Raw genomic sequence first — 27,460 nt, 5'->3', positions numbered from 1 at the left:
TTACACCCTGTCAGCTGAGAAAGACACTTCTGACTGGCATAAATATTCATTTCAGGAATGAAACACGCGGCTAAAGCTGCATTAATTATAAAGTTTGTGACTTTAAAACGAAGAAAAGCTGAAAGGAAGCTGGTTTAATGTGTATATTTTTTTACACAGGGTTTCTGTGAATGTTGGTTTTTGATGGTTAAACAGCTTGCAGTTCATCAATGGGACAGTCCTGCTCGAGAAGCTGTCACTTCATCCAGGACACGTGCTCTAGAGGCGGAAGTAAAGTGTGTGCCCCTTCAAAATATAAGTCCTCCCTCTACCGGTAGCACATTTCAGCTAAATATTTAATTTACTTAACCCCTCCCGACACCAGCCACTGTAAACATGAACACCGTGAAGTGATAGAAAGGAGAATTTAAGACGTTCTGCGTGTTTCGGTTGTTTTCAGTGGACAGCCGTGCTTTATTGTGAAATCAGACAGCGGAAGTGGTTTGTTGCTGCAGCTGTCTTCACAGTGGTGATGCTCTCCAGTCCAGTTGTGTCCAAAGGTGCAGAGAGAGAGAGAGAGAGAGAGAGAGAGAGAGAATGCAGATCTGTTGAAAGGCAGGAAGGAACTGGCTTATTTCCCACTTCCACTCGGATTTTCTGGAACGGCGCGAGCGTCCAGCCCGGCTCATCTGGGATGATTTAATTCGCTGGCGGGGAGCAGAGCAGAAGGCGCGTTTTGCGGGATGAATTCTGCCGAGCAGACGGTGACCTGGCTCATCACGCTGGGGGTCCTGGACTCCCCCAAGAAGAGCATCTCGGATCCGGAGGCTTTCCTCCAGGCGTCCCTGCAGGATGGAGCGGTGCTGTGCAGGCTGCTGGAGCGGCTGCGGCCGGGACGGTGGACAGGGTGAGTGTCCGCACAGTCAGGGAGCACATTCACATTTTATTTTCCTCATTTCTGTCCTCCTTCTGAAGTTTATCTTATCATTTACCTTTTTTTCCCCCATCGGGGTTTACACTTAAAATTATTCTATTTATTTTATTTATTTTATACTCAATTTCCCTTATAGAAGCAACGATAATATAAAGTCAGTTAATTCCAGTGAAACATGTTGCTGCGCTGAGCCAATAAATCTCCCTCCTGTACGCGTGCACGCGCCCGCCAGCCCGCGCCTGCACTTATAAACAATGGGCCGTGAACCTGTGCGCGTCACATCCTCCTGAGGCTGATCCAGTGAAAACCAGGACCTGTGCAAAGTCTGCGAGAGGAGTGAGCGCAGGGTGCGGGGCGTCACAATAAAAGCCCGGGGAGGTCAGGCACGAGCGGGTTACTCTGATTACCTTCATCTTTATCCTGCATTCGGCCCCATTCAAACCCAAATCAACCCTGGTTTCACTGTTTAAAGTGAGCCTGTTACTGCGAAATGAGAAGAGATTTATGAAGGCTTCACAGTGTCGTGATGCAATTACTAAATGTTGATTTGGTCTTTTTTCTGCTTTTTTAAAAATGTTTTTTGAAGGTTTTTTTTTTAAATCAACAAAAAAAAAATACAATTTCATGCATAAAAAATTGTAAACAGTCGTTTATAGTGTGTAAGATGATCATTTTATGCACTTTTTCTTTAAAAAATAATATTGAAAGTTTTTTTTATAAGTCTGTGCAGATTACCAATTCGTTTTGCCCCAATTAAAACTGTGCTTTTTGCTTTTAGTAATGCTAAATATGGGGGGGGGGGCAAGAAAGTATTCCATAAACCGGCTTAACCTTATTTTGAAAGGTCAAACCGGAAGAGCAATCAACGGACTTTGACAGCTTAAAGCAGCAAGTGTCAAGTGCGCCAGGAACGCCTGGAAAAAAAAATAAAAGAAAAGCTTGTTTTCTGTCGCAAAAACTCGCAAATTAGCCGCAGTCGCGACTGTGTGTCGGCTCCCGGAGAGGCCCCGGGGCTCACCCTCTCTCTCCCCGGCGGAAGTTTGTCCAGGAGCCGCGGAGCGACGCCGACAGCCAGCGGAACATCGCCGAGTTTATCCGAGGCTGCGGGGCTTTCGGCGTGGACGTGAGTGCGCACACACACACACACACACACAACCACATGTTCTGCTCTAATCCTGATTTAAAACGTATTTATTCCTTACGTTATGAGTGAATTCTTTATCCTCTTATGGTTCATCAGCAGCTCATAGTGAAGGAATCGCCTCATATTTCTTCATAGTCAGCCTGAAAATGGGCACAGACCTGTTTAGACTTCACGAGAAGTCAATTACAGAGCTCATCTTAGAGAATTAACACTTTACTTCTGAAAGGTTTTGATTATAGGTGAAATTTCAGGTCATGAATCAGTGATGTATTATCACCATTTCAATCTGGATACGAGCACAGTCTAATATTATGTACTCTCAACACATCTAATTGGAATTTTAGAGCGTAAATACACTTCAGTTTTTATTTAAATCATGAAAAGTTGTGTATTTTTTGCCCTTGAATCAGACTGCAGTCATGTTCTTGAACAAGATGAGACGTTTTTTACTGCGAGCAGCGGCTTTGGTTTCTGTCTCTGTTGGTTTCTTTCCAAAGTGCTGGACAGTCTGTTTCAAACGCTTCTCCATCTGACGGCGGTTCACCTCAGAAATGAACATGATGTCGAGTTAACCCGTCTCTCGGCAGCTCAGAGCAAAGGCAGCATCATCTCTGCTTGAAAAACACGGAATTCCTCCACATTTCTTAGTTTTCTTTGACAGCCGTTGAGCAGCAGACGGTGGAAAAGGTGAATTCAAGATCATTTTTCTCAACTCTTTCCATTTGTGAATGCGGCCTACGTTCAAAGCTCCATGTTACGAAGGAAAACCTTCAAGCTGTGATATTTACTCGCGGCTCAGCTGCTCGTGGAGGCAGAGTAACACGTGTGAGGCGATCCAAGACGGGCTGGTTCCAGTCTGTTCTGGGACGACGTGCACGAAGCTGCAGGGCTGAGTTTGTGTCTGACTGCCTGCTGCCCGGTTTGTCGTTATGGAAACGAGCAGAGAGACGGGCCTGGGCGCAGGGTTTCCGTTTGGCGCTGGCTCTCAGTGGGTGGACGGGAGGAGATCCATCCACCAGCGGGTCGGCCTCGCAGGGATCCATGAGGGCGTTTTCTGGTGTGAACCGTGCAGTAAGAGCTTTCTGGAAGTGGTTTTCCGGTCCAGAGGTTCGACAGGGGCCCTCACTGTGGAGCGGCCGAAGCCCAGGGCGATAACGTGAGCTCAGAGGGCCGGTCTGTCTCCACGGCGTTGAAGAGCCGGATTCAGCTTTTCGCCACCGGCGGTTATTACATCCTGGTTTCTCTGACTTTTTCTCAGCAGCTCCTTCATGTTTAATGACTGAAAAGAAAACAAGAAGAAACTCCACAGAAGATCTCAGCTGTTTTTTTCTCCCTGATTCTGTGCGAAGCAGGTATCAGGGTGTGTGTGTGTGTGTGTGTGTGTGTGTGTGTCTGTCAGGGTTTGTCTGAGCAGTCGTGACGGAGGAGCTTGGCTCTCGTCTGCCCAGTAAATGAGCGATGGAGGGAGTCTGAGGGAGCGCGGAGGAGTGGGCTGATGTAATGCAGAGCGCCGGCCTGCCGCCGGCCTTTCCAATCAGCCTGAGTGGAGGCGCGTCGGCCATGTTTGCCGGGAGGGCGCTCCGTTACCGGCGGCGGTCGTCGGACGAGCCGAGGGCGGCGGGCGCGCCCGTCGCAGAGTGGACCGGCACCCGCCGCAGTTACCCAGAGCTCCAGGATTAATCAGATTACTGCCGATCCTCTGCTGTCAGTCGACTTTAATCAGGACGGATATTGATTTGCAGCTTTAGACACCTTTGCTTCAACAGTAAATCAAGCGCGCCCAGTAATCAGGTAAGCTGTTGGACCAATCATGGGCTTTGTTTTCAGTATGTGTGTGTGTTGTGTGTGTGTGTGTGTGTCATGGTCACTGCTCCATTCACTCCCAGTCAGATTTACTGCCGGTTTGCATCTCCGTTTATTTTTATTTCCCCCGGGCGGAGCAGACCGAGTCCGAGTGCTGGCCCGCCGCCAGAGGGAGAGGTGAATGTGTGTTCTCTGACGGGACCATCGATCGGTGTGTGTGTGTTTAAATCAAACCAGAGCTTCTGTCCTGCGATCGCCCGACCTTCACACCTCCGCAGCGGAGATTCAGCCTTTTTTGTGTGGTACACACCGGATTAGGACCTGAGACGCCGCGAGTGTCCGTGTGTGATGGGGAGATTACAGAAGGGGGGGGAGCTCAGACTTGGAGTAATCCTGCTCCAGTCTGCTGTGTCAGAAGGAGCGGTAAACCCCTCGCCAGGCAGCCAGACGCAGGCTCCTCACCGCCGTCAGCGGCCGGCGCTCTTCCTCGCGGTAAACCCGTCCGGCGGCGAGACGCGGGCCTCGCCGGTTTGTGTTCGTGTCTGTCAGGCTCCACGAATTCCTGATGACATCTTGTTCCCCTGCTTGTCCCGGCGCCGCGGCTGCTCTAATATCCGTCCCTCTGTTTTGTTTCTTCTTAAAGCCTTTTGAGGTCAACGACCTGCTGCAGGGACTGAACCTGGCCAAGGTGCTGCACTGCCTGGTGGCGCTCAACAAAGCCACGGAAGGTGAGGCGCCGTGTGCCGGAGGGGCTTCAGGCCGTCACGGATCGGGTGTATTTCATGAGTTTGAGGCGGATGTGACTCGTTGCAGTTGCAGACGTCGCCGGTCCCGGAGACTCGGTCTGCGCGCCGCACCCCTCCTCCTCCTCTGTCCAGGATCCAGTCGTTCGACTCTCTGAACGCTCAGTGCCGCTCCTCCAAGCTGCTGCAGCCTCAGTACCGCAGCCTGGTGAGTTCCGGCCTCCACGGCTCCGGACCCTCGCCGCGACGCGCTGAACGGAGACTTGTAAACTTGCTCTCGGTTGCCAGGACATGTCGGATGCGGCGGCGGCGGCGGCGGCGGCCAGTGCCTGGTCAGAGCTCGCTTCGCCTTCCAGCAGACCAACGAGGACGAGCTGTCCTTCTCCAAGGGGGACGTCATCAGCGTGAGCCGGCAGGAGGAGGGGGGCTGGTGGGAGGGCTCGCTCAACGGCAAGACCGCTGGTTCCCCAGCAACTACGTCCGCGAGCTGAAAGCAGGCGGTGGGTGGAGCTTCGGTTCGTTTGTTTGTTTCAGACAGAGCCTTCGCTCGGAGCGCTGCAGTTATTATCAAAATCATAATGGGGTTAGAGTTGTCCCAGATGTTCCAGAGCCTGGATTTCGTCCGTTTGCAGACCGTGGCGAGGCGTCCTCGTCCGCTCGGCGCTATTAGACATGTTCACGTTTCGCCGCGCTGCTGAGAAAAACGGCAGGAAGCAGGGAAGAGCGTCTCACAAGCACACAAAGACGGGAAGTTCCAGGGCCGCCGCCGCCGAGAGAGCCGCTTCCTGCCTCTCAGCTCCGAGCAGAAAACAAACGGCGGCTCTGAGTGTGTTCGGCAGCAGCCGTGACGGCGAAGCGGCGCCGTTGAGGCGCTCAGTCGTAACGTTTAGTGAAGCCTCGTCCTGCTCGCCGCGCCGGCCACGTCATGAGATTTGTTTGAAAAAGCTTTTGTTTTTTTCCCCCTGTTTTCAGATAAAACAGCAGACAAGCCCAAGTCTGGCACGCTGAGAAGCCCCCCCAAAGGTTTCGACACCACCATCATCAGTAAGACCTACTACAACGTGGTGAGCAATGCATCATGGGATAAAGACGCTTCCCATCTGATCTGAACGTTTCAGTCTCGTCTGCTCTGCAGCTCGTCTGCCGGAGCAAACAGGCGCACTGTCACAGTCGATATCGATTTTCATCCACCAGTCTGATAATGAGTGTGTGTGTGTGTGTGTGTGTGTGTGTGTGTGTGTGTGCACGCCAGAGAGTGCAGCACATGTAATGTAGGTTATCCCTTCCGTTCCGGTGGTTTCTGGGGCAGCCCTGCCCCGGGGTCGGCTCCTGCCGGTTGTGACTGTTCGCCTGTGTTTAATAATGCAGCGAGCGGCGAGCTGCCGCTGCGCCGCCGGTCCGGCCGTCTGAGGCGGAGACGGAGTGGAGAGAGCTCCCAGGGAGCCGTGCAGCCCAGACCAGGTGAAGTCAGAGACGCGCCGAACATGGCGGATTCATCCTGGGTGTTTCTGAACGCCGGCTCAGGGCTTCACTCCTCCAGCGCTCAGTTCATTCCAGAAACCTGGTCTGGTGCCTTTAGTCAGTGAGGAGCGGCGCTCGGAGAGCCAGCGGCGGCGTGACGGCTCCCAGAGGGCCTGATCAGGGCCTCCATTAGCTTATTACCAAACACACCAAGGCCCCTCCCCCCCTCCTCCTCCTCCTCCTCCTCCTCCTGCCAGCCGTCATTGCTGCCACTGGAATTTCTATGTCTGGATGGCGAGAAGAAGTGACGTCCTCGCCTCGTCTGCTTCTGCTCCGTCAGGTCCTCCAGAACATCCTGGAGGAGAGCGAGAGAGCGAGTTTTCACGGGAGCTGCAGAGTCTGCTGGGGGTCGTACCTCCGCTGCTCCATCCACGGACAGGTGAGCAGCTCCACACTCCGACTTGGCAGGTCATCAGATCTTCGCAGCCTGCTGACCTCCTCCATCCTCTTCCTCCTCCTCCTACTCCTCCTCTCCTCTTCTTCCTCCTCCTCCTCCTCCTCCTCCTACTCCTCTTCCTCCTCCTCCTCCTCCTCCTCCTCCGTCCTGCAGACTCAGCTGGTGGACATCGGCCACATCCAGGGAAACCTGGAGGAGATCCACCTTCCAGCAGATCTGGTTCAGTCTCTGGAGGAACACACAAAGTGCGTTCATACAGCAGTGGCACAATCATTGAATGTTTTGTTTTTTATTTTGACCTTTGCCCTTTGGTTCTTTGGCGTGCGCGCCATAGTCAGAGATATTTCCTTCATCAATCCTGTGTAACGAACAATGCAGCGACTCATCCCTGCTGGGCGCGGCGGCTGCAGCGACATCTAGTGGAAATGATTTGAATATACAAATTCTTTTCAGCGCAGCAGTCTTTGTGCTCCTCCAATAAGTATTATCTAATTGATCTGATGATTTCTGCCTTTCTACCTGTCATATTCTTGATTTCTTTTCGTCTTTTCCCCATCAGACTGCCTGAGAGCCAGCAGAGGATCGGCGGGTTCTTCCTGAGCCTCATGCCCAGATGAAGGTCCTCTATGTGGCCTACTGCTCCAATCACCCGTCTGCCGTCAGCGTTCTCACACAGCACAGGTAGGAATCGGTGTGTGTGAGAGTTTGTTGTCTGCCTCGACCTGCGTAGTTTCTGCACCCGCACTCTGTTCCTTCTGCTTTCAAATAAAGACTTTTCTCGTGTCCATCACGGCAGCGAGGGAGCTGGGGAGTACATGGAGTCTAAAGGCGCCTCTCAGCCCGGGGTCCTGACCCTGACCACCAGTCTGAGCAGACCCTTCACCCGGCTGGAGCGCTACCCGACGCTGCTGAAGGAGTGGACAGACACATGGAGGTCGGCCGGCCGCCGCCGCCGCTGCCGCGCTGCCGCGCCGATCCCACAGACGCACCAGCAGGTCGAGTTAAACGCTTCCTGTGTGTTTCAGGATCAGCATCCGGACAGAGCGGACCTCCTCGCTTCCATGGCGGCGTTTAAGGACCTGGCAGTAAGGCGGACTGTCCTCTGTGGGATTAGAACCTCGAACATCTGACCTGTGTGTATATTGAGCAACATTCTGGCCTGTGTGTGTGTGTGTGTGTGTGTGTGTGTGTGTTCAGGCGCAGTGTCAGGAGGTGAGGAAGAAGAAAGACCTGGAGCTGCAGATTTGTCCGATCCGATCAGGAACTGGAGGGAGAGGAATCCGGTCCCTGGGCCCGGTCCTGCACATGTCCCAGACCATGGTGGTCACTCAGAACTGCCAGGTGACGGCGCGCGGAGCCCGGTCCCTCGGGGTTTAGAGCGTCCTGGAGGGGCGGCGTTCTGAAAGGCGTTCTGTGTTTCAGGAAGCGAGCGAGCGCTACCTGGTCCTCTTCCCTCACACTGGTCCTGCTGTCCGCCAGCCTCCGGATGAGCGGGTTCATCTACCAGGTAGCTGCGGCGCTCCCTCTTCCGCCTGGGTTTCAACCGACCGCCGTGGGACCGGGCTGCTCCGCCTAACGCCGGGTCCTCTGTGTCTTTGAAGGGCAGGGTGCCGTTATCAGGGATGCTCATCTCCAGAATGGAGGACGGCGAGAACCTGAGAACGCCTTGAGATATCGGTCAGCTCTCTCTCTTCACTGGTAGAGCCCAGCCTCGGGCTCACCTGGTGTGGGTGTGTTTGTGACGTGTGTGTGTGTGTGTTGCTGCGCAGGTGGACAGGTGAGCGGATGCAGGTGGCCTGCGGCAGTCAGCACGACCTGCAGGACTGGCTGGACCTCCTCACCAAACACACACACACCCAGAGCGCGCAAACACACAAGCCTCCGTCCGTGTGTCACACGGTGAGTCTGCGTGTTCCCGCCGCCTTCGTCGTCCTCCTCCTCCTCTCCTCAGCCTCCTCCCGCCCCTCAGCTGCCCTCGCAGCCCTTCGCTCCTCCAGACACTCCGAGTCTCGCGGAGGGACCAGCGGCAGTCCTTACCACACTCCCCTCACCCTCCTCGTACGGGATGGGGGTCAGCCCCTTGTGGGCCCCCCTGGAGCCCCCCAGCACCCCCAAACCCTGGAGCCTGAGCTGCCTCCGCCCGGCGCCGCCGCTCCGGCCTTCAGCCGCGCTCTGCTTCAAGGAGGTACGCTCCCTCCGGTCCGAGTTCCCGCGGCGGTCGGTTAGCGTGGCAGCTGCTCAGAGAACGCCGGCCTGTGTTGTCTGTCCAAGGACATGAGCAAGAGTCCAAGAACATGAAGAAGCTGCTCCCGAAGAGGAAGCCCGAGAGGGAAGCCGTCCGAGGAGGACTTCACCGCCAGGAAGAGTGAGTCCGCCGGCCGGGTGCTCCTGTGTCAGAATCGGCGGACCGTCCCCCCTCCATCGTGTCCAGCCCTCAGTCCCGGTGTGTCCGCCCTGTCCTGCAGGCACGGCGGCTCTGGAGGAGGACGCGCAGATCCTCAAAGTCATTGAAGCCTATTGCACCAGCGCCAAGACGCGGCAAACGTCAATTCCAGTGAGTGCACGACGTGTGTGCGTGCGTGCGTGTGTGTGGTGGCGTGTGTGTGTGTGTGTGTGCGCTCCTCAGACTGACCGCTGACTGTCTGCTTTCTTCTGCTCTAACCGTGTTTTTCCTCTCTCCTTTCTTCTGTCTCGCCCGATTCCCCGGCTCTCCTCATCCTTATTGTCATGAACCTTCGTTTCCTCACGTTTCTTTTTCATTTTTCTTCCTGTTTTTTTTTTTTTTTTTTCCCCGCTTACTGCCCACTGCTTCTGGTTTGTCTTTCGTCCTTTCCCGTTATGGTTTGCGCCCCCCCCCCCCCCCCCCCCCCCCCCCCCCCCCCCCCCCCCCCCCCCCCCCCCCCCCCCCCCCCCCAAACCTGATTTATCGCTGGTTGTCAAAGCTGGCAAGGAAACCGACCTCATGCACAACCACGTGCTCGCTGACACCGGCCTCAGTGTCGCGGTTTCCCCGGCAGCTGACAGGCTCCGACCAATCAGAGGACTCGGACTATGACAGTGTGTGGACCGCCCACAGTTACAGGACGGCCTCGTTCTCTCGTAAGACATCTGTTTTTTGCAAAGCCGCGGCTAGCGCGGGTGTCGTTCCGTCCTTTTCGTTCCCGTGCGCGCGTCTGTGGGCCCCCTAGCCGTGCCCTGTGTTTGTGAGCTAGAGGTGTGTTCGTGTGTGAACAGCGTGTGTTTCCGTGGTGCTGATAACTGGTGGTGTGTGTGGTCAGGCTCCAGCAGGAAGGACGTCCACATGCTGTTCCCAGAGGAGGAGAAGATCATCGTGGAGGAAACCAGGAGCAAGGACAGACTGTGGTGGAGGAGAGGTGACGTCTGATATCCAGGCCTCGTAAAGACAGAATATTAGGAATTTAAATAAATAACTCTTTCGTCAGTTATAGAGAAACCGATGTGTTTAAGTCATAATTTGCTGTGCTGTTTGTGCAGAAGTCTGGTGGACACTGTGTACAGCCTGAAAGACGAAGTCCAGGAGCTCAAACAGGTCGGTCTCCGTCGTTCCTCAGATCAAATCAGGATCTGTTATCGTCCTCTATGAAATGAAGTTGTGTCTGAGTTTTCGTCTCGCGGGTTTGTTCTTCCTTCAGGACAACAAGCGGATGAGGAGGACGCTGGAGGAGGAGCAGCGGGCCAGAAAGGAGCTGGAGAGGATCGTGAGGAGGGTGCTGAAGAACATGAACGACCCGACGTGGGACGAGACGAACCTCTGAGGCCGTCCAAAGACCGAATAACCCGGCGCCGCCTCACGCGAGCGGACAGGAGCCGCCGGGTTCCTCACGCCGCAGTCATTCGTTCCCAGTGGCTTTGACCTTCAGCGTGACCTCTGTGCCAAACCGTGGACCAGCCCAGCAGCCCTCAGCGAAGCCTCCGACCAAAAACCCCGAAGCCATAACGGCCACAGCCGGCACTGGTCCGCCACTTCCTGCCGTGTCTTTTCATTTCTGTTCACCCGTTCATGTCCCGGTTCGTGAAGTTTTCCACGAGATGTGAAACATTTCAGAGAGACGCCGCACTCCGTGATCTTTCCATGTTAGGACCAAAGTCACAGCAATACAAGTCTGGAAAAATGTTTTGTTTTTTTTTTTGTTTTTATGATGTCAAGATCACAACTTACTGTGAAACGGTGTCTTATTTTTTATATTGGTGTTTTTACTGACTTTGATTTGTAGCACTTGTTCTTTTCTACTCAACCTGGTGGAATCCACGCTGCAGGAAATCAACCTAACTCTCACGGAGATGTGCCACGGGGTGAGGAACCTCCGATCCTGCACCTGCAAATGACAACACTGAATGAAAGTGCAACACACTCGTGTCAGCTGTCAGTCACCCGCTGTGACTTATCTATTTAACTGACTGATGGAAATGTTTTGCTGTGCTCAGATGTTAAAGTGCTGCCCATGACTGCAGTAGTGACTGACAAGAATCACGACCTCTATTTATTATACCTGTTTGTCTCTTAATAAAACGTTGAAACAAATGTTGAAACTCATTCCTTCAGCTCGATTTATCTGCAAATTAAACACATCAATATCCTCTTGTGTCAAGAAGTAATTAGGAAACAATGGAAAAATGTAAAGAAATACTTTTTTCCACTAATAATATAAAAAAACTTACTTCATTCTCTTGAATTTTAAAATAAAATATTTGTATTTTCCAATATTTCATTGGAAACTTAATACTTTATCAATTAAAATCACATATCTCCCAAGTAAACACCTACATTTAGACACGTACATCGAGTTCAGCAGATCTGAAAAGGGGTAGGAGGAGGTCAAACTTATTTTATCCTACCCCAAATTTCATGATTATCCTGCACAGTAATATTCACAGAAGCCAGATATATTCACCACAAATCATTATCCCTGCATTTGTTGACAGTAATCAGTCTGAGGCATTTTAAAAATAGTCTATTAATCCCAGACAGTGCTGCTGTTGCTCTTTTTTTAAATTGAAGCTCAATTAATTTTTGCAAACCTTATATTGATTAAAAAATATTAATATATGAATAAAGAAGAAGACAGTACCAAACATAGCCGCAGCGCGGAGGTGGCGCTACGATGCTGTTATGCTACATGAACAACTTTAACTGACAGCGAAGAAGGAAGAGTCGTATGACGCGTACTCCGCCAATATGACGGCACACGCACCACTTTGTGATTTTATAGAGTAATTCAAGCCTTGTCATTTCTACAAGTGCTGACTCCTTCTCGCCGGACTAAAGTAGATGCAACGCCTATACTTTATCCTGGGTAGGTCGAGTTTGTGTCTGCACGCGGCCAGAACGCCGCCTGGAGGAGGCTGAAGGCCCCCGCGCTCTCTGTTAGCATGTTAGCTTCTTATCCAGTCTCGGGCATGTCGAGCCACGAACAAACACCGACAAACCTGCAGGTCGCTGCGCCTCTTTGATACGTTTCCATCAGATACAGGCCGCAGAAAACTCGCATGAATGTGTAAAATCGGCAGGTGGCCCGCGCTCACCTGGAGCTAGCCTGCGTTGCTACTTGGAGAAGTTAGCAGGGAGCCTCTGCGGGGCGCACACCGTTAGATTTGAACATGTTGATGTTTTGGACCCGATAGGTTCAGTCGTCTGCCGCCTGCTTCAGTTGAATGACCCCTGTCGACGAAGTGTTCAACAAATGCAGCAGTGAGTGAATGGATAAATGAATGAATGAATGAATGAGTTTGGTTTCAAACGAGTCGGAGATGGATTCAAGACTTTATTGTGCTGACTGGCTCAGATTCAGATCAAGACTTATCTATTCAGATCACTCAGTCTGAGATCAGGCAAAAAAGTACAGCATAAATGTTGTTTATCCCGGAAAAGTTTTAAATTCCTGTGTAAAGAAACCGTCTTTGCAAAGAAACCATTCCTGTGTGAGGGATTCTGTGTGATCACTATGGATCTGTTGTTTCTTTATTAACGCCGTTGGTTTGTTTTCTCGTCTTCAGTCCTGCAGAATGTCCAAGATCAGGCGGAAGGTAACAGTGGAGAATTCAAAAACCATATCTGATAGCAGCAGCACCACCACAACCAGCAGCACCGCCAACCCCGCCGTCCCCTCCCGCAGGCCCAGTGTGTTCTGAACGACTCGGGCCCAGCACTGGGAGTAATGCTGCTGATGTACGTACCTCTCCACAGCTCCCACCACAAACGTCTTCAGAGAATCCCACCCCAGAGATGCTTGTGTCAGGCGTTTGGTGCATGTTCAGTTAGTTCTTTGATGTTTCAGTGTCTGTCATTTGTTGGAATCTCTTTCTTTGTGTCTTTCAGAGTCAGTGCAGAAATTGGCTGAAGACCGGTAATTGCATTTACGGCAACACTTGTCGCTACACACATGGAAGTCAGCCGCGGGGCAAAGGATTTAGCTTCAGCCGGTAAGCTGACTCGGACCGAGAGCTGCTTCGACAAAAACAATTGTTTTTGCAGCCACGGTCATTCTTGTGTTTCTGATGCAGGTCAACTGAGAGGCCCACAGGTGATCTGCGGGAGAGGATGAAGAATAAAAGACAAGATGTTGACCCAGAAAACTCAAAACGAGACCTAGACGAGCCCACGTCCCCCACAGTGAGAGTGAGTCCTCTGCCTCCCTGGTCTGTTTTAATGAGCTGCAGGTGAACAGAGACATGAGTGCTGCTCGTCGGACTATTTAGAGAATTAAATTCTGATGTTACATCAGAAGCACAAGACCTACAGCTGTGTCAACATGTGATTGAAACATGTTTGTTTTTATTCTGTTGCAGAGAGAGTCCTCCAGAGGTCGACACCGGGAGAAGGAGGACATAAAGATCACAAAGGAGCGAACCCCAGCCAGCGAAGAAGAAGAGCCCACAGAGGGGAAACAAACCGTGAAGGTTCCCTCCACTTTCCCTGGTTTTATACAACGAATAAGTAGTGAGTGGTTCTGATCTGACTGCCGTCTCTCCTGTCCCAATTCTGTCTGATTTTCAGACTCGGACATCGGAGGACTACGACTACGAGCTATCCCTGGAGATGAAGCGCCAGAAGATTCAGCGCGAGCTGATGAAACTGGAACAGGAGAACTGGATAAGAGAGAAGAGATCGTCATTAAGAAAGCTGAGACTCCCACAAAATCCAGAAGTACAGCTTTGCAAAGGTGAATCATTTTTCAGCAGTAGCTTTCATATTCAGTCTTGTCAATCTAACATACTCAGATCTGTCTAATCTGGATCGCTCACTGAGATGTCTCTTGTAAATCTCAGGCCTCTCCCGAGCGGTTGAGCTCCAAAGGCTCACCGTCATCCAGAAAGTCCATCACCCCCCCAAAACACAAGAGTGGAACCAAAGGGGCGGGCTCCGGGAAGAAAGAGAAGAAGGCCTTGGTGTCGTCACCAGCCTCCGAGACAACCAGGTAATCCTGCATGCTGTTTGAGGACTTTTCCCTTTTTTACACCCCTGAAGACTACAAGCAACTTCACTTAAAGAACTCGTAAGAGTGAGGATACATTTAAAAGATTGTTTCATGAAGAGAGATGCTGTGTATTATTGTGAAACAGATCCTCAAAGGGGGGCCACAGCAAGAAGAAAGGGCCCCGCACCCCAGTCCTCCGCCACCAGTCCCTCTGGACCTGCCTGTGATCGGGAAGAAGCACAAAGGAAACACAAAACAAGGAGAAGTCTGAGGAGAAGCAGAAGGAGGAAAAGATCGAGGACGAGGACACCGAGAAGCACAAGGAGAAGAAAGAGAAACGCCGGTAGGAAGTCCGCCGGGGAGCAGAGCGCCGCGCTCCTCTCAGTCAGCGTCTCCAACTCGTCTCCGTCGCCGGTCTGTCTGCAGGGACCGATCGGACAGTTCCCACAAGGCCAAGAGGTCGGTGACGTCGGAGGAGCGCTCGGGCAGTGTGCCGTTTGCCTCCAGGGGGGCGTCGCCCGCAGCCAGGAAGAAATCCGCCTCGCCCAAAGCCTCGTCTCACAAGAGCGCCGCTCTCGCCTGCTCTCCCCCGAGGTCAGCGTGCGTCCGTCGTATTCCGTGAAACGGACCTCCAGCTCCCAAAAAGTAGTAAATAAATCATCTGTGGTCACTGTTTCCACTATTCCGCGTCCGCAGGTCCCCCTCCCCTCCTCGCCACCAGCACACGCCCACTCCGCCGCGCCACCGCTCCCCGTCCTCCCACTCGGGCTCCTCCGCCCACAGACACTCTCCGTCCCCGCGGCGGCGGCGCTCGTCCTCCCCCGCCTACCACCGGAGCTCGGCGGCGCAGGCCTCCACCTCCTCGCCCCCGAGCTCCCGCCGCTCCCGCTCGCCCGCCCCCTCCCACGACCCCTCCCCGCCCCCCCGGCGGTCCGACCGGTCCAGCCCCGGCCGGCGGCACTCCAGGGGCAGAGAGCGGAGCCGGGGCGATCGAGAGAGGAGCCCGCCCGCCCAGGACCGCAGATACGAGCGCAGAGATGGTACCGCCGTGTTTTTTGACCACTTCGGTGTTGTGACGGCGCTGAAGGCGGCTGGTTTTCTGAGCTTCTGTGTCTCCTCTGTAAACAGACAGCCGCAGCAAGAGAGACAAAGACGGCGTCCGCGACGACCGCGACTACGACTCCGAGCAGGCGTCTTCACGAGACGACCGCGACGGCAGAGACGCCGGGACCGAGGGAGGGAGGCGGTCCGGGAGTTCCGCGACAGCCGAGACGTGAAGGAATCTCGAGACGGCCGCTCCGGCCGCGAGTCTCTGGAGAGACGCGACCGCGAGCGGGACCGGGACAGGGAGCGGGAGAAGGACCGGGACCGGGACAAGGACCGCGACAGAACCGAGTCCCACAGGAAGGAGGAGGCGGCTCAGGACGACCGGGGCTACGGGCGAGGCCACGGCCGCGAGGACGTGAGGACGGAGCGCGCCGACAGGAATGGGCGTGGCCGAGGACGGGCCAATGAGACGACTGAGAAAGGCAGGAAGCGGTTCTGCAGACGGACCGGACTCTCATCTCTCTCCGTTCAGACGTCAGTAACTGTTCCTTCTGCTTTTTGTGGCGTCAGGCTCCAACAGAAACTCCCGCGGCTCCCAGCTGGACTCCCATGATGCCTGGGAGTCCCGCAGCAGCGCCGCCCGCGAGCGCAGCGCCGAGAGGAGCTCCGAGAGGGGCTCCGACCGAGACCGCTACGACAGCGACAGGAGGGCGGAGCCAGCCAGGGACTCCTCCTACGACCGCAGGGGGGGCCACAGCGAGCGGGACCGCCGGGACAACAGAGACCGAGGTGGGGGTGCGGTCCGAGGAGACGCCGTCCGGGGTCTCGCAGTCAGCTGATCGGTTGGTTTTGTCTCCAGACCAAAGAGGAGCGACTCCAAACAGACATCAGGGCCGGTCGGACGAGTCGGAGCGCGAGGAGAGGAGGGACGACCGCAGGGCCCGAGCGAGCCGAGGACAGGCGGGACGACCGGACCCGGGAGCGGGACCGGGACCGGGACCGGGAGAGAGAGCGAGAGAGGGAGAAGGAGAAGGACAGAGAGCGGGAGAGAGAGAAGGAGAGGGAGGCCGAGAGGGAGAGAGAGAGGGCCAGGGAGCGAGAGCGTGAGCGGGAGAGGGAGCGAGAGAGGGAGAGGGAGAGAGAGAGGGAGAGGGAGGAACGGGAGAGGGAGAGGGAGGAGAGAGAGCGAGAGAGGAAGGAACGGGAGAGGGAGCGAGAGAGGGAGAGGGAGCAGCGGGACCGAGAGAGGCAACGGGAGTGGGAGGAGAGGGAGCGGGGGAGGGAGGAGCGGCGGGAGAGGAGGGAGGACGCCCGAGACGAGCGGCCGGTCCGAGACGTCAGGGACGAACGGAAGATGAGGCGAGTGTCGGCGTCTCGGTCGTCCTGCTCAGAAGATCTGATGGTCTGATGTTGATTTCATTTGAGTTGAGCGTTTTGACTCCGCCCTGCTTCGTCCCTGCAGCCGTAAGAGAGCCCGGGTGGAGAGCAGCCCGAGCCCCCGGCCGTCGCCCAAACGCCCCGCTCGAGACCTCAGCCCGGCGGACAGCGACGGCTACAACAGCGGCGAAGACAAAAGTGAGCGCCCGATTGGCCGAGGGCAGGCCAAGCTCCACCCACAGCCCCTCCTCCCCAGCCCAGTGTGTCCGCCTCCGCCTGACAGTAGGGAACAGTCTTTTTGAAGGGACACACTCCCGTTTGATGGGGAATGCTCCTCTTTCAGAATGCAGACACACCGCAGAGCAGCGCAGATCCTCCTCTCTGCTCTGTCATTTTACTGCTGATTTCTTGAGTTTTAATGATGCAAATTTGCCAAAACGTGTTGGTTGATTCTGGCGAAGCGTCCTGAGTCTTCGTGCGGTTGTGCCCTGTGTGCAGACGGAGATAAGCACCGCCTCCTGAGTCAGGTGGTGCGGCCGCAGGAGCCCCTGTTACGGTCGCCGCCACGGGCGCCGCCTCCGACGAGAAGGCCCACTGGAAGGAGGAGGAGCGACGGGTCGCGGGGACAAGCGGGAGGCCGCGCGCACGCCACGACGACCCCGGAGCTGCGGGGCGGCGAGCGAAGCAGGGGGGGGCGACCGGCGGGCGGAGCACCTCTCGGACATCCTGCCCGACTCCCGCGGCCGAGGCCGGGACCAGCGGGACGCCACCCCGCCTCCTCCCTCGGCCCTCGCCGCCGCGAGCGACAGCAGAGACCCCGGCGGCACCCAGTCCCACGAGGAGGGCAAGAAGAAGACCAAGTCGCAGAGGAAGGGCCTGAAGAAGGGCCGCAAAGAGGAGGAGGCGGCCGGCGGCAACGGTCCGGCGGCGGCCGGGGATCTGTGCAACCCCGAGCCGCCGCCGGGGGCAGCGGCCGACGGGCCGCCGCCGCTGCACTCCCCAAGAAAAATAGCGAAGAAGAAGCCGCTGGACCGCAAGAGGAAGCGCTCTCGAGGAGAGTCGGACGTGTCCGAGGAGGAGACGGTGACCCACCAGCCCCACGGGAAGAGGAAGCGAGGCCCCCGGACCCCGCCGCCCTCCCTGAGACCCGACCACCGCGGCCCCGGGGGCAACGCCGACCCCTCCCCGCTCTCCAAAATGGACAATTTCAGTGACTGGTCAGACGAGGAGGTGAGCGACCGAGGGGGTCCTCTGGAAACGCAGGCCCCCCCTTTCCCTGTGGAGAGGCCCCCCGCCGAGCCCCTGAGACGAGGAGCCGGCCCCCGGATGGGCAGGGACAGAGAGCGCTGCAATCCGGCCCCCATCGCCCCCCTGCTGTCTCAGGACCCCCCCATGCTGCTGCAGACCCTGACCCCCCAGCCGCTCATGTCTCAGCCGCTGCTGCGGAAGCCGCCGCCGGAGCCGGCGCGCAGCAGCAGCCTGGGCAGCAACCAGAGCCGCGCGTCGTCGCGCCGCCTGCGCTCACCCTCCAACGACGTCGGCGCACCGCGACGACCTCCCGGGGCCCAGGTCGCGCGGGGCCGGCCGCAGGGGCGGTTCCCGGGGACCGGGACCGGGAGAGGGAGAGGGAGAGGCCGGGGGTGAGCGATCCTCCCGGAGCCGAGAGGAAGTCCCGAATCGACCAGCTGAGGAGGGGCGAGCCGAGCCGCAGCACGTCGTCAGGTAACCCGCCGGCAGCCTGACCCCGGACCGCCGGAAGCCCGTCGGCTCGCGGCTCACGCTTCCTGTCCCTCTTGTTGCCTCCGCAGACCGGCAGGGACTCCCGCAGCCACAGCTCCAGGCGCAGCTCTCCGGACTCGGAGCGCCAGGCCAGGTCCCGGTCCCGAGCCGGCTCCTACGACAGCCGCGAGCGCGACGAGAGCGCGAGCCGTTCGAGCGCGACAGAGAGCGCGAGCGGAAGGACCTGCGACCCCAGCAGCCGGCGCCGGCGCCGCAGCAGCCGCCCCTCCTCCTGCAGCAGCCGCTGCAGCAGCAGAGGGACTGGAGCCCGAGCCCCGGGACTGGCCCGGGCCCCGGCCCCGGCCGCGGCCGCGAGCCCCCTGCTGATGCGACCCGCCGCGAGCCGCTGCTGAGGGAGCGGGACATGAGGGACAGGAGCGTCTCCTCCCGAGGGTTCTCCTCCAGCAGCACGAGCGGGACAGGGAGCGGGACCGCGGCGGACAGAGACGGGACAGGATGATGCTGATGGACCTGCCGCCGCACGGGGACCCCCGGGCCCAGGGCCGAGCGGCAGGCAGGACCGGAGCGACTACGAGCCCCTGCTGCCGCGGGAGACCTTCAGCCCACAGAGAGGAGAAAACAGAGCAACAGCCATCATGTCATCGAGCAGCGTGAGCCCGAGAAGGCAGACAGCATCGATGGTTCGAAGACGTTCACTGGCATTTTCCTTGGTTCTCATGCAGGAACTGTGAAATGAGGGCGGAGGTTTTGTTTGTGCTGCGTTCACAGGAGACGACGATGGCAAAGAGGACGACAGTCAGTCAGTGGCGTCTGTTGGCGAGGAGTACGAACCGATCAGCGACGACGAGCTGGATGAGATTCTGGCCGACAGTCAGAAGAAAGAGGATCAGCAGGAGGAGGAGAAGATTTCAGGTGCTGTCAGGTTTCAGATGCAGCGAACCGTTCTGGTCTGGAACGCTGTAACGTGACCCGTCCCGTGTGTCCAGGTCCTCTGGATGTGATCGATGTGGACTGGTCCAGCCTGATGCCCAAACAGAAGCAGGAGCCCCGGACGGCGGGGGCGGCGCTGCTCCGCTTCACCCCTGGAGCGGTGCTCCTGCGAGCCGGCATTTCCAAGCGGCTCGCCGGCCCCGAACTGCTGGAGAAAGTCAGAGAGGTGTGCAAGTCTGAGCTGGACGACCCCAAAGGTGAGCCGCAGCACCGTCAGACCACAAGTGACTCCAACGGGGTTTTTTTTTTTTTTAAGCGCTTTTCTTGTTTGTTTCGTCGCACATCGCTGCCATTAAAGTGGAATCTTGTGCTCACATTGAGGGTTTTGTCAGTTCGATCCTTTCTGTCTGTTCTGTAATTCCAGATGCTGACAAGCTGTTCGAGCACGACCCGGGCGCCCTGAACATGGCGGCCCTCAACAGGCGGGTGGAGAGGGACGGCTTGCTCAGCAACCTGGGGCCTTGTTGCAAGGCCCTGTGCGCCCGCAGAGACTTCGCCATCCGCCGGCAGTTGCTGAAAAACGAGAAGGTGGGTGTGGTTTTCCTCCTCGGAGCTGGTATCACTGAGCACAAGTGGCTTCACTCTCCTAACTCGGCTCTTTGGTCTCGTCAGGGTCTCACCAAGCAGTATCCACAACGCCGGTGGTGGACCAGCGAGCTGCTGCAGATGAGCATGCGGCTCTTCAGGAGGACTATGGCCGGTCAGCCCACGGCTCCGGAGAGGTCGGACAGTGGGCCGACGCCGGCAGCCGAGGCGGCTGAAGGTGGCGGCAGTAAGATAAACACAGCAGCTCAGGCAGAGATGTGTGTGTCCTGAGAGAGAGCGAGAGAGACGTCGAAGTGTTTCTTTAACCCTCAGTCTGTTCTGCCTCGTGTCATAATGTGTAGCCTTATTAGGAACTAAAAATGGAGACTCGGTGATACTTGTTTTCATCTGTAATTGCAGACTGTCAAACTCGCTGATGGAGATGTGCAACCAACCATGTACACACCTTTCTGGATTCATGTTTTTTTGTGTTTCACAGCAGACTTTTAAATGTCAGTCCTTAACCGAGTTTCAATTTCGGATTGATTTTCATCACCTGTGCTTCAGTTACTGTAACTGTGCATTAAAATTGTTAGATGATCATTTTTGGAACGGGTCTTTGGCTTTGTATGAACCACAGCCTGCAAGTAATGATTGTTCCTGGTTGTTTGCGCCGTGTCACACTATCTTCAGTATTCCACCAGAGAGACCTACGACCGTGAAATCTCCTGCAGGGACCGAAAGAAACAGTCCTCAGTATTGCCCCAGTGAATGTCCTCTGTTTGTGTTTCGTTTGTTGAACTGAACCCACCGAACACGTGGAGTCCCTCTTTGACAAACCACATCATCCATAACAAGCGTAAAATGCCCCCCAATAGGAAAACAGCTGCACCCTCCCTGCTTAGAGCAAAGTGACTGAAAATGTGATCAATGTGTTTCTGGTGGCCAAGAGGTCACAGTCAAGTCTCACCCAGCTGGATAAAGTGAAGCAGAGACATTGGAACAGAACAGGATGTGTGATCAGTGAGTGTCAACAGAATGCCAATGGACAAGGAACAGATTAACAATGGAAATTGTGTTTGCCTCTGGATTCGATGCAGCACCTTCTCACTGCCACGGCCTTGAAAATTTGACCAAGTAGATGTGTGAATATGTTACAGCCTGACTTCCCATGTATTGTATTTTCTGTGAACATGAATATCATGATATCAGGTTTCACTGTTTTATACCGTAGAATAAATGAAGACTGTTTTTTTTTTACTTTTGTTACATTTTACCAGAATTATTGCGAAGTTCCTGAAAAAATCTCAATGCAGTAATACAACAAAATTGTGGAGCCAACCAAGGTAAGTTGTGAAAAACACAATAGAAAACGATTTTATAAACATAAAGTCGGTTTTGTTCAATTTTTCCCTACTCAAATTTAGTAGATGTAGTTATCAACAATATAAGAAAAAAACGATGTAAATGGGGAGAAAAGCTTGATGTGCAGCATTCAAGAATTAAGAGACATTTTTGGTTATCGCCCTTTTATTATCAGAACCTATATTTATGTGGGAAAACCAGATGTATCAGGTATTGAGTTGTGAAATTAAGTGAACAGAAATAGATATAAAGTGTATGTCATATATTGTTAAGTATGTTTGGACGGCTGAGTTTGGTGATGGACTCGATCTGCCGATTGCGCTGCGCGAAATAATGGATCTTTTCTCGGGTGATGTGCAAGATCGATAGTTTACGACCACTGGATGCTGATTTCTCTTGGTAAAATGCGCAGCGCGATCAATGGATCTTAAAAATAATTACAGATCCGTATTTGAACAGTGAAATCAGTAGACCGCGCAAGTCGCCCAAATGTGCTCAGATATAGATAAATTGCATTTCCATTGAACAGCGGATTTATATAGATCACAATTAATATGCTACTTGGCCGTTTTTGGACAAAATGCTTATTTTAATACACTTTTTTTTGTGAGAGTATCCGAAAATTTAGCGGAACCTTTTACTGTTTGTTTACCGCGGACACTTTTCCCGAACGGACCGCTTTCCTTTACCCAGCAGTCTCTGCTTCAAGTCCGTCCTTCCGACTTCCGCCCCAGCTTTGAGCCGAAGTGAGTATTTTCATCGGAAATTATTTTCGCACAATCTGTCCCCATCCGCTGTTTATTAAAGCACTTTTCGTCCCATCCACGCTGCAGATGTGTCTATAAGCGTCGTGTTGTGCACACGGGTGTGTTTTCGATGCGAATATGTGTGATTTAAGACCCGTTTTTTCAAGCGACGAATGAGTGCGTCGCTTGCATGGCTTCTGCGAGCTTCAAATCGCCGAATGGACCCGTCTGATCTAAACACATGGAAATACGATTATAAATACTGAGTTTTTGCATCTCATGTGTGTTCTCAAGCGGTTCGTGTCAGCTTCTGTTTTGATTGTAAGCTATCGGTCCCACATTGCATTGTTCTCGGTGTTGCGGGCTAAGCTGTGTCTGGTTCTCTTATTTTCTCCGTAGATGGCACCAACAAAGAAAGGAGAGAAGAAAAAGGGGCGTTCAGCCATCAACGAGGTTGTGACCAGAGAGTACACCATCAATGTCCACAAGCGGATCCATGGGATGTGAGTACTGATCATGGAGACTTCGTCTCAACTCCTCCTGAGCGGGATCAACCCAGCTGGTAGATTAACAGCAGTGTGTGTAGACAGGCATGATTGTAAATAATTGGAAATAACGGTGGTGGCCTTTAGGTTCTTGCAGACGTATATCATGGTTTTGGAGAATTAAACCACAATAATTTTGCGTCATTTAATTCCATGCGCATGTAATTAAATTACATTAAATTTCGAGAGTACCAAATACTGTCATTTCAAAGTATTCTAAGGGAAGAACTGCAGACTGGATGGTGGCAGGAGGCTCAGACCATTATCTCCTGCAGGACGAGAGAGAGAGCGAGTCAATGTCAGTAACATGTAATAGTGTAATAAAGGTTCCAAAAAGGAAAGTAACACAGTGTAGGCCCTCCAGCAGTCTGAACCATGAACAGCTCCATCACAGACTGGTCCATGGTGACCTGAGTCAGCCCCGACTGGACGCTTTATCAAGTAGAAAAGTCTTCAGCCTCACCTGTTACGGTAGAGACGGTCTTAACCTCCTATTTGAAATCAGATCTTCTTTGAAATAGTTGCCATTGTACAGGTATTGTTAGTTTTCTATGATTTAAAGTTCAGGCGAAACCACAGTAAAGTCGCGTGATTTGTTTGTCTCACGTGTTTCAGGTTCTCCGGTGTCTCAGATGAGCCTTGCTCTTCTGTGGTGTGAAAATGTTGAGATGAAGCTAATTAGGGACTCACCCCAGCTTCTCTGAAGATTGGAGCTGCCATGTAATGTGCTCAGTTCATCCAGTGGGAGCAGCTTGGGGTTCAGTGTTTGCTCATGTGACCAGCGGGAGCTGGGGAGTCGAACCTGCACCCTGCGATTGACAGATTGACTGGAACCAAGCCACGGTCATCCTTGATTCCGGTGTCACAGCATGTAACGTGATGTTGGTGTGTATTTGCAGAGGCTTCAAGAGGAGGGCTCCCCGCGCCATCAAGGAGATCCGCAAGTTCGCCATGAAGGAGATGGGAACGCCCGACGTCCGCATCGACACCCGCCTCAACAAGGCCGTGTGGAGCAAGGGGATCAGGTGAGGAGGCGCGCAGAGGATTCGAACTTTCTGTTGGAATTTGAAAATGCTTCCCAACATGACACGTTTGTGTGTGAGTTTTTATTTTAATGTATTATTTTTTTTGCAGGAACGTGCCGTACAGAATACGCGTGCGCCTGTCCAGGAAGCGTAACGAGGACGAAGACTCTCCCAACAAGCTGTACACCCTGGTCACATACGTTCCCGTCACCACATGCAAAGGTAAAAAGTCACCAAGCTCCTCCCACATGAAATCTCTGAGGGCCTGTGTTTTACTGACTCTCCTTCTGTTTTCATCCCAAACAGGCCTGCAGACGGTCAATGTCGATGAAAACTAAATGTTTCCCCTCTGCGAGTGGAATAAAAAGACATAAAAGTTGCTCGAGTCTTTTGTCTTCATTGTTGTTTGCAGTTATCCACACTGTTTAATGGTTAAATAGAGTTTTTGTGCTGCTTTTCCACCACTTGAGCATCACTTCACAATGATGATCACATTCACCCAATCACAAACCAACGGCGGCGGCTGACATCCAAGCTGCTCAAGCCATACACTGAGAGAAGTTTGGGGTTCAGAGTCTTGCTCAAGGACACTTCGACTTGTGGAATCAAAGCTGAAACCGAACATCCACTCCACCGACTGAGCCAGATCCAACATATGCATCCAAACCACAACACGAGGCTCACATCTCAAGGAACCAGTCATTTGCTTTGACTTGGACGTGTGTAATGGTAATACCACAATAGAGAATGAATACCTATATGTCACCAATTGAAACTTGTCAAGCGGGTTTGTTTGATCACATTTACACGCCTATTTTAACAATTGTGAATGAGACCAAACAGGAAGGATCCCATACCTTTCTGATGAAAGCTGAGAACACACCTCCGCAGATTTCACTCCTGAGTCTTCTCAGTGTTTCCATTTGACATCGACCAAGCAAGAAGACATGCGCTTCACTTATCGGTCACCATGGAGGACTTACACAGTTTGGGTGCTCCGGGTGAGGATAAACCCTTTATATTAATCTCGCAGTATTTTATGTTCGTTGTAGCAGAATATATTTCTGAACATCACAGAACAAAGGGTAGATATTTATCTTGGGGGCAGAAATCTACAAACCTTTATCACCAGATAAAATATAAGAGAAAAAATACCTTTTTATTCTATTTCTAGCTTTACTACACTTATAAATGTTCAATTAGAAGCTCGCTGGGAAAATCAGGAGCTGAAAGATATTTGTAACCACCCAGAGCCGCAGTTCCCCCGCACTGCCGCTGGGGGCGCTGCTCGCTCCACTCACGGGTGTGGATGTGAGTAATGGGGTAAATCATCTGCCAGAGATTCCGTTATGCCTCCATCCAGTCATTTCTCCGCGGTTTGCGTTGCTGTAAAGTAGCTTCCCCTCATCCGGAAGGTGAGTGCGGCTGTTGAACTGACATTTGAACGCAGTTAGAATAGAAAAAACGAGCCATTTTTTCGGGTCTTCGTGGATAGTGGCTAGCTGGTTAGCTGCCCGAGCAGTTAGCGCAGCTTCAAAACATTCCACCTCAACACGATTGTTAGATATTAATTTACGATTCTTGTTGATTTAAAAAACTAAAAAAAAAAAAAAAAACAGCCAAAAGCCACATTGAGAATTTGACCTCTCCAGATGTCACATAGATAGGTGTAGCTGTTTGGAGTCTCAGAGGGGGCTCTTATTGAAGCTAACTAGCTCCTTCAGTCTCCTTGCATCCCTTGTTTTCCCTGCGTTTCCATGTGTGTGTGACTGTGTGTGTGTGTCACTGTGTGTGTCCAGTTGTGCTACAGAAATGGCCGTCAGCTGATACTCAAAGCGATGCGCCACCACTGGCTGCTCCTTGGGGTCTGCGGCTGGGCGCTGCTCATTCTGGTGTTTGTTGGGAAGTTCATCACCTTCAGATCTGTGGATGGTAAGAAGCTGCCTCTACTTCCTGCTGTGGTCACTGCCAGGTGGGAGAGATGGTCTGCTCACTGTGATGTGTGTGTGTGTGTGTTTGCCACAGACTATGGAGACAGAGGTGTGCAGAGCTGGACGGGGCCAGGACCCAATCCAGTTAAAGCTGCTGCTGTGGACGTCCCAGAAAACCAGAACCCTAAACCGCCAGACCGGGTGATTATTCAGGATCACTCACATCTTCTTGCCAGAAGGGGGCTCCATGGTCCTGTGAGGGGTGGGGGAGTGAAGGGTGGCACACAAGACAGGATTCTACACGCCTTCGCAGATTTACAGACCACACGCTTTGAAGACAGCAGAACAGATGAACAGTCTATAAAGCTCATAAAGCACAGAAACTTCTACAATATATTTCACCAACCACATCTAGCGCTGTCGCCAAGACAAGTTGGGCTTCTATTTCTTTGAAAGCAGCTTTAAGTGCTGAGTGACCACCAACACAGTGTCTCCAAGATACGTAAAAACATCTGCATAAAAATTGACGATTTCAATGTGGAACTATTTTTCCAACTCACCGATGCAAATAATAAACAAGGGACCGAAAACAGAGCCCTGAGGCACTCCCTTCTGGTGCAGAATATCAACTTTTATTATCATTCTGAGACAGTTGCCCAGTTGACATGGGTGTTTTTTTCAATCCGATTGTAAACAATCGTATTAAACGGAGTGTATACATGTACAGCATACAAAGCGATCCACGATGAACCCTCGTTTACAAGGACCCTGGGTGAAGCGGATTATACAACGTCCTGTGACATGCGCACAAAGTCTCACGAGGAACTTGCAGGTCTTTAGCTCCGCAGCAGCAGTCCTCAGCGCCGAGCAGAGAGTTTGTATCTGCTGATATCTGCTCAAATAATGTCCCAAAAGTCCATGATACGCTGCTGAAGGAGCGGCTGCTCCCCTGGCTGCAGCACCGCTGCGCCGAGCGGCACGCCTCGTTGTGAGCTCTGCCTCTGCTCCGCGTGTCAATGTTTCGAATTAACTGGTGCCCGTGTTAACTTGTGACCAATACATGATTGAAAAATGTAGTCGTTCTGGCGAACGTCGGTTATCGACAGTTACAGTGAGTGTATACGTTTAAAGTAATTTGTTAAATCTTACTTTAACAACTGCTGTAATCAGCCTGTGTTTACACAGACCTCCGCCGTCATTCGTTAACACGGGAACCAGTTAATCCATAACACCAACCAGCGATAGCTTGTATTCTGCTATACAGCTCTTTATACAACTCGCTATTTGGTTCAGTCTCGCCTCTCCAATGTTTTTTCTGTCGGGGTTTTTACTAAAAAAGTGTTTTTCAACCACCGTGGCGTTCTCTGCTGGTTTTTTGACTGTGCTACTTCCCGTTTACTGGCACGTCACACGCATGCGCAGAACAAACACTCCCCCAGTACAATCCACTCCGCTGTCAGGCTCGTTTATAAGGGACACGGAGCGGATTGTCGACCGGCATAGACCACCTCATACAATCAGCTCCAAATTACAATCCGCTCCGAGTGAAGCGGATCCACTCGGTCGTTTACATGACACATTTTACAATCCGCTTCATGTACAATCCGCTTATACGTGGTCCATGTAAACGTGCCTACTGAAGCACTGTGAGCTTGCATGGATTGATCTGAAGATGTGATTTGCTAAGTGTTTACTGCTTAACTTCCACTGAAAAGAAGGCTCATGTGTTTCAGCCAACACTCCCGCCCTTGGACCCCGAGTGGCATTCGGTCAATGAGAAGCGAATCGAGCTGCTCACCTCCATGTGCAGGAACAGCAGCATCAATAATCTGACTCACGTCTCAATCAGCAAGTTCGTCCTGGACCGCATCTTCGTGTGTGACAAGCACAAGATCCTCTTCTGCCAGACGCCCAAGGTGGGAAACACTCAGTGGAAGAAAGTCCTCATTGTGCTCAACGGTGAGTCCAGCTTATGTCGCTGTTCGAGCCTCACGGACTGTGTGGGATTTCCTCTTGTCCGTCGTTTGACACGGTGTTGCTGTTGGATTTCTTTTGTTTGCAGGACAGTTTCCCACTGTGGACGACGTCCCAGAGGAACTGGTTCATGCTCATGACAGAAACGGCCTGCATCGCCTCTCCTCACTCACCCCGCAGGAAATAAGTCACAGGTTAGCTCACGTGACGACTCACAGGAAGCGCACTTTATTTCAGT

At 53.3% G+C, this 27,460-nt stretch overlaps 4 protein-coding genes, 1 long non-coding RNA gene and 1 pseudogene across 5 annotated transcripts in view; 5 read left to right on the top strand and 1 right to left on the bottom strand.

The window, feature by feature from the left end:
• Positions 1-551: 551 nt before the first annotated feature.
• On the top strand, positions 552-11,058 carry LOC115383729 (rho guanine nucleotide exchange factor 7-like; annotated as a pseudogene).
• A 1,483-nt stretch (positions 11,059-12,541) lies between these two features.
• Positions 12,542-20,239, top strand: zc3h13 (zinc finger CCCH-type containing 13). The gene is given in 33 exon segments (XM_030085910.1): positions 12,542-12,668; positions 12,670-12,708; positions 12,859-12,962; positions 13,044-13,158; positions 13,329-13,433; positions 13,537-13,627; positions 13,630-13,686; positions 13,789-13,957; positions 14,061-14,146; positions 14,149-14,206; positions 14,208-14,300; positions 14,384-14,551; positions 14,654-14,997; positions 15,086-15,181; positions 15,184-15,486; positions 15,575-15,793; positions 15,864-15,943; positions 15,945-16,369; positions 16,467-16,579; positions 16,880-16,950; positions 16,953-17,069; positions 17,072-17,917; positions 17,919-17,983; positions 17,985-18,110; positions 18,198-18,295; positions 18,298-18,531; positions 18,534-18,670; positions 18,673-18,712; positions 18,715-18,801; positions 18,890-19,033; positions 19,108-19,308; positions 19,476-19,639; positions 19,724-20,239. Coding segments are annotated over 33 exon segments (5,322 nt in total). The 5' UTR covers positions 12,542-12,545; the 3' UTR covers positions 19,928-20,239.
• A 7-nt stretch (positions 20,240-20,246) lies between these two features.
• LOC115383752 (uncharacterized) overlaps positions 20,247-27,460 on the bottom strand; it is a 24,034-nt gene continuing 16,820 nt past the window's right edge. The window contains exon 3 of the long non-coding RNA XR_003930745.1: positions 20,247-20,319. This is a non-coding gene — a long non-coding RNA (uncharacterized LOC115383752). The remainder of the gene's footprint in view (positions 20,320-27,460) is intronic.
• Positions 21,630-23,697, top strand: rpl31 (ribosomal protein L31). The gene is made up of 5 exons (XM_030085907.1): positions 21,630-21,747; positions 22,147-22,250; positions 23,192-23,317; positions 23,427-23,539; positions 23,624-23,697. Exons 2-5 carry the CDS (start codon positions 22,147-22,149, stop codon positions 23,653-23,655), a joined length of 375 nt encoding a protein of 124 aa, XP_029941767.1. The 5' UTR covers positions 21,630-21,747; the 3' UTR covers positions 23,656-23,697.
• LOC115383700 (carbohydrate sulfotransferase 10-like) overlaps positions 24,594-27,460 on the top strand; it is a 4,092-nt gene continuing 1,225 nt past the window's right edge. Inside the window, exons 1-5 of the mRNA XM_030085881.1 lie at positions 24,594-24,732; positions 25,117-25,249; positions 25,343-25,449; positions 26,982-27,207; positions 27,311-27,416. Of these exons, the coding sequence (XP_029941741.1) occupies positions 25,156-25,249; positions 25,343-25,449; positions 26,982-27,207; positions 27,311-27,416 (533 nt within the window). The 5' untranslated portion in view covers positions 24,594-24,732; positions 25,117-25,155. The remainder of the gene's footprint in view (positions 24,733-25,116; positions 25,250-25,342; positions 25,450-26,981; positions 27,208-27,310; positions 27,417-27,460) is intronic.
• Positions 24,664-27,460, top strand: part of LOC115383704 (carbohydrate sulfotransferase 10-like) — a 14,105-nt gene continuing 11,308 nt past the window's right edge. The window contains exon 1 of the mRNA XM_030085886.1: positions 24,664-24,732. The gene's annotated coding sequence lies outside the window, so the exon portion shown is untranslated. The remainder of the gene's footprint in view (positions 24,733-27,460) is intronic.

This window comes from Salarias fasciatus (assembly GCF_902148845.1).
Source record: "Salarias fasciatus chromosome 23 unlocalized genomic scaffold, fSalaFa1.1 super_scaffold_20, whole genome shotgun sequence".
NCBI classification, from domain to species: domain Eukaryota; kingdom Metazoa; phylum Chordata; class Actinopteri; order Blenniiformes; family Blenniidae; genus Salarias; species Salarias fasciatus.
Note: the sequence above shows the minus strand (reverse complement) of the source record. Positions and strands in the feature narration are given on the sequence as shown.

Coding starts and splice junctions, on each gene's coding strand:
- rpl31 (XM_030085907.1), top strand. CDS start 22,147: ATGGCACCAACAAAGAAAGGAGAGAAGAAAAAGGGGCGTTCAGCCATC. Junction 22,251..23,191: donor CACAAGCGGATCCATGGGAT/GTGAGTACTGAT, acceptor GTGTATTTGCAG/AGGCTTCAAGAGGAGGGCTC. Junction 23,540..23,623: donor TCCCGTCACCACATGCAAAG/GTAAAAAGTCAC, acceptor CATCCCAAACAG/GCCTGCAGACGGTCAATGTC.